This window comes from Pterocles gutturalis, unplaced genomic scaffold (genome assembly GCF_000699245.1).
Source record: "Pterocles gutturalis isolate BGI_N339 unplaced genomic scaffold, ASM69924v1 scaffold40288, whole genome shotgun sequence".
In the NCBI taxonomy this organism is placed as follows: domain Eukaryota; kingdom Metazoa; phylum Chordata; class Aves; order Pterocliformes; family Pteroclidae; genus Pterocles; species Pterocles gutturalis.
Window position 1 is genome coordinate 650 of NW_010121866.1, and position 241 is coordinate 890.

Consider the following 241-nt stretch of genomic DNA (forward strand, 5'->3'; position numbering starts at 1 on the left):
CTGGGAATCCTTACCTTGAAGGCCCCGACAGCCTTGCGGAGCGCCCGGTCCAGCTCCTCAGAGGAGACGCGGACGTAGGCGAAGTCGATGAAGTCGCAGTCCACGTCCTGGGTGCCCACGGTGCCGATGGAGTAGGTTCCCTCCTTCTTGTAGTGGAACTTGCCGGTGCTGCGGTGCAGCAGGATGGTGTGGAGCACCGCCAGCATGGCCTCCTCCACCTGCCGACCCTCCACCGACACCT

The 241-nt window shown here is 64.3% G+C and overlaps 1 protein-coding gene across 1 annotated transcript in view; it reads right to left on the reverse strand.

Annotated features, from left to right (window-relative positions):
• Positions 1 to 235, reverse strand: part of ATG101 (autophagy related 101) — a gene marked incomplete at its 3' end in the record, with an annotated part of 841 nt that extends 606 nt beyond the window's left edge. The window contains exon 1 of the mRNA XM_010077367.1: positions 15 to 235. Within this exon, the coding sequence (XP_010075669.1) occupies positions 15 to 206 (192 nt within the window). The remainder of the gene's footprint in view (positions 1 to 14) is intronic.
• Between the last annotated feature and the right edge of the window lie 6 nt (positions 236 to 241).